We start from the raw sequence: 3,758 nt of genomic DNA, 5'->3' as shown, positions 1-3,758 counted from the left end.
ACCTGACTAAAAGAAGGCTTATGAAAGCACCCTAAAAGGCGACAGTCAAATGCTCCCTCTGATGCTACATAACAGATCCATTCAGCAGGACATGAAGACCTTTAGTTAATCATCCACTCTTGCCTCTACTGTTTTTACTATGTACACAGGTAAAGGAAAACAGCAGGTGCCTTCAGCTGGTTCACATCCCCGACACCAGATATAAACCGGTGACTTCTCATCGTTTGCAAACAACAGCATACGGCTCCAGACCTCAACAGGTAAGAGACTTCATTACAGTTAGGATGTGATTATTTGGTAGATTCATAATCTAGACCTTTGCCTGAATTGCTTCCCCTCTGTGTTTAATATCCTTTGTTTCTGCTTTACATTCTTCACAGACTTTTCCCCATTTGAACCTCACCGTGGACATGGCTCTTTTCTTGTTCCTGCTGTGTTCAGGTAAGCGTTCCTTTCTGCTCTTTGGGTATTTTGTGCACATAAGTAAATGCATGCATGTCATCTTTAGAGGATTATGTCCTGCAAATAGATCTCAAAGATGATATATCTTGTAATCAGTATACCTGAATACTTCTGCTTAGTGCCTCCATTAAACGCACTTTGATAAAAATGACAGATGAATAACAGAGGTTGGGAAGCTTTACCTAGTAATCTAAACTCACACTGTCCAAAAGCTTCAAATATAGTTTGGAAAAGGAGTGGATGTTAAGTAAGTGAAGAATAATGTTGTTTTTGTTCTTCTTACAGGATTATTTCACTTTGCTTTTACTTCACAGCGGCTACGAATCTTGTATTTTCCAAAAGGTGATACTGGCGTCGCATGGAATGAATCACTGGTCAATTGTGCTCTGGAAAATGGATCCCCTGTAACTCTGTATGATCAAGAGGACGCCGATTTCACATCAAAATTCTTAAAATCAGAATTAAGTCGACAAAAGCCTCTCTGGCTTGGCCTGAATAAGAGACAAAGAAATCATACCTGGTCAGACGGTGTCAATGTCAGCTTCAGTAAATCATCTGTTAATGAGACAGAAGGGAAGCCGATTTGTGAAGCTATTGACAACAACACATGGACGGGTCATAATTGTTCAGAGGAGAAATACTTCATGTGCTCCAACGGTAAGTTTCAGAGATCCAACTTTGATGTTGAGATGTCTGTAGCCACCCTGTAGACCCCCCCATTGACACAGACAAGCCACTATTCCAATTATGGACAGCAGTTCAATTACTGTGGTAAATCATTACCCTCAAAATCAACGTTTTAATTTGAACTTCATCTTATGTTGCAATTAGAATATCACACACACACACACACACACACACACACACACACACACACACACACACACACACACACACACACACACACACACACACACACACACACACACACACACACACACACACACACACACACACACACACACACACACACACACACACACACACACACACACACACACACACACACCAGCTTCTAACTGGTTTTGTGAGATAAGGTATAAGTGTTATATTTATTACTTGCAGGTAGCAGTTACACCCTGATTACAGAAGAGAAGAGCTGGTGTCAGGCTCTGAAGCACTGCAGAACGTACTACAAGGACCTGGTCAGCATCCTTAACGAAATCCAAAATGACGAAGTGATTGGAAAGGGACACAACACAAGCTTTTGGATAGGACTCTTGCATGATGATTGGAAGTGGCACGACAATGGCTGCTCTTCATATAGAGACTGGATGAAAAAAACGCAAAGCCACTCAATAGAGGAAGAAAAACACTGCACAGTTTACCAAGGTGCACAATTGAATCAGATGAGCTGTACTAGAGATGCAAAAACAGGCTTTTGCTCCAAAGGTAAGTGATATATACGTAAAGCAACTCCTAACATGATGTGGGGATTATTAATGGGAGGATAAAGTTTATAAAAACACACACAATGTACAGTTACTTTACTGGAGAGATGATGGGTGAGTTTTCAGACAGCACTATAAACACTGCAATGGTAACAATGACGGGACATAAGGAAAAGTCAGACCTCAAATAAAACACACGCTATCGTTATCTGACAAAAAAGTCAACTGAGCTTCAGGTGGTGCTAACATTCGTTCTCCCTGGTTTCACGTCAGGTACCATGAGAATCATAGTCATCAATAAAAATTTAACATGGGAAGGAGCCTTTGACTACTGCCAGAAACACCACTCAGGCCCGCTGTGGATCGAGGACGAGGGAGATCAGAAAGCTGTCGAACAATGGCTCACACACAGCAATGTGAATGGTTCGTTCTGGATCGCCCTGAGGCAGACTCATGTCTTTGGATTCTGGATCTGGAGAGACAGTCAAGTGTGTTACAACAACTGGAAGGATGGAACAGTGCCTGTGCCGCCCTCCTCAAACCTTTGTGGTGTCATCGACAAGACGGAAAACTACAAATGGAGAGATGAAGAGTGTTTGCTTGAGCATCCTTTTCTCTGTGAGGAGGAGATTGTAATCCTGTAAATTTTGCTCTGAGTATTGATGTGTTTCCTGAATTTGCTGGTATATGTCTTAAGGTTTTTGTTTTTACCATAACATTGTTGTGTTATATGTGTGTCGTTAATAGACAGTGATGATGTGTACATAACGATGCCCTGTTATCAACAGAACTGGAAACGGTTCATTATTTAACTCAGTGTAACTCAATCAATTCACTTTGTATTTGTGTTTGTGTGATGCTTGACTTCCTGACCCTCAAGTGATAATAAAAAACATATATATCTGCATCAGGCCTGTCCACATGTTTTCACACACACAGAAACAGATACAGAGGCCTGGGCCCCTCACTACAGGTGAGCTGTATTGCATCACAAGTTAAGTTATAAGTTAGGGGAATATATCTTGTAGCGATGTTTGTGAAGATGATGAAGAAGTCTCTGGAGACACCAGCTTGTATATAATAAGGTTTATTACAACAGCATAGTGTCAGACACCAACACGGGCGATGCGGGGTTCCCAGAGTCAATTGTGGAAGTCCCTCCGAACTGTCTTTGTGCATGCAATTTATAGGAGAAATGTGGGTGTGTCAAAATGCGGTGTTCTATAAGAATGTGTACCCAAATAAGGTGAGCTATACGTTGGTCTTTTTCTTACTCATCCCTGGAGGACTTCTGACATATTCCAGAGGTTTGTTATACAACCTGTTGTACCACATCACTCTCTGCACTCTCTATGACCTCAGAGAGTCACTAACTGTATATGAACTGATTTTATACACCACATTAGCAAAATCAATCAAACGTTGGTAAGTTATTTTTGATAAGTGGATATGCTTTAAGAAATAAACAGCCTTCATCACAGCTTTCCTTTATTTGTTACAAAAAGTGAGGCAGCTCATTCCTTAATATTGCTCATAATAAAGGGAAATATGTGGAGTATATATTTTTTATATTTATTTACACTTTGTTAGAAACTGTTTTCAGCTTTAATTGACGGAAATTAATTGGGCTTATTAACACAGGAATCCAGTGTCATATATTTGTACATATACAGCCCCGGAAGAAATCAAGAGACCACTCCGAATCGTTATCTCTACATGTATGGCAGCCATTCCAGAAACATTCTCAATAGTTTATAGAACAGAATTAAAATAATCAAAAATATCATTTAATTTAAAGACATACCTATAAATAATACATGAACAAGAGAAAATGATAGCGCTGAAGTGGTCTCTTAACTTTTACCGCGGCCAAACCAATAAAATGAAGAAGTACAATATAAGACA

General features: G+C 40.0%; 1 protein-coding gene across 1 annotated transcript; it reads left to right on the top strand.

Annotated features, from left to right (window-relative positions):
- The first annotated feature begins 200 nt into the window (after positions 1-200).
- Positions 201-2,760, top strand: LOC134879324 (uncharacterized). The gene is made up of 5 exons (XM_063905775.1): positions 201-260; positions 381-441; positions 748-1,119; positions 1,528-1,854; positions 2,127-2,760. Exons 2-5 carry the CDS (start codon positions 411-413, stop codon positions 2,495-2,497), a joined length of 1,101 nt encoding a protein of 366 aa, XP_063761845.1. The 5' UTR covers positions 201-260; positions 381-410; the 3' UTR covers positions 2,498-2,760.
- Positions 2,761-3,758: the final 998 nt, after the last annotated feature.

The sequence above is a fragment of the Eleginops maclovinus genome, chromosome 17 (genome assembly GCF_036324505.1).
Source record: "Eleginops maclovinus isolate JMC-PN-2008 ecotype Puerto Natales chromosome 17, JC_Emac_rtc_rv5, whole genome shotgun sequence".
NCBI lineage: Eukaryota > Metazoa > Chordata > Actinopteri > Perciformes > Eleginopidae > Eleginops > Eleginops maclovinus.
Note: the sequence above shows the minus strand (reverse complement) of the source record. Positions and strands in the feature narration are given on the sequence as shown.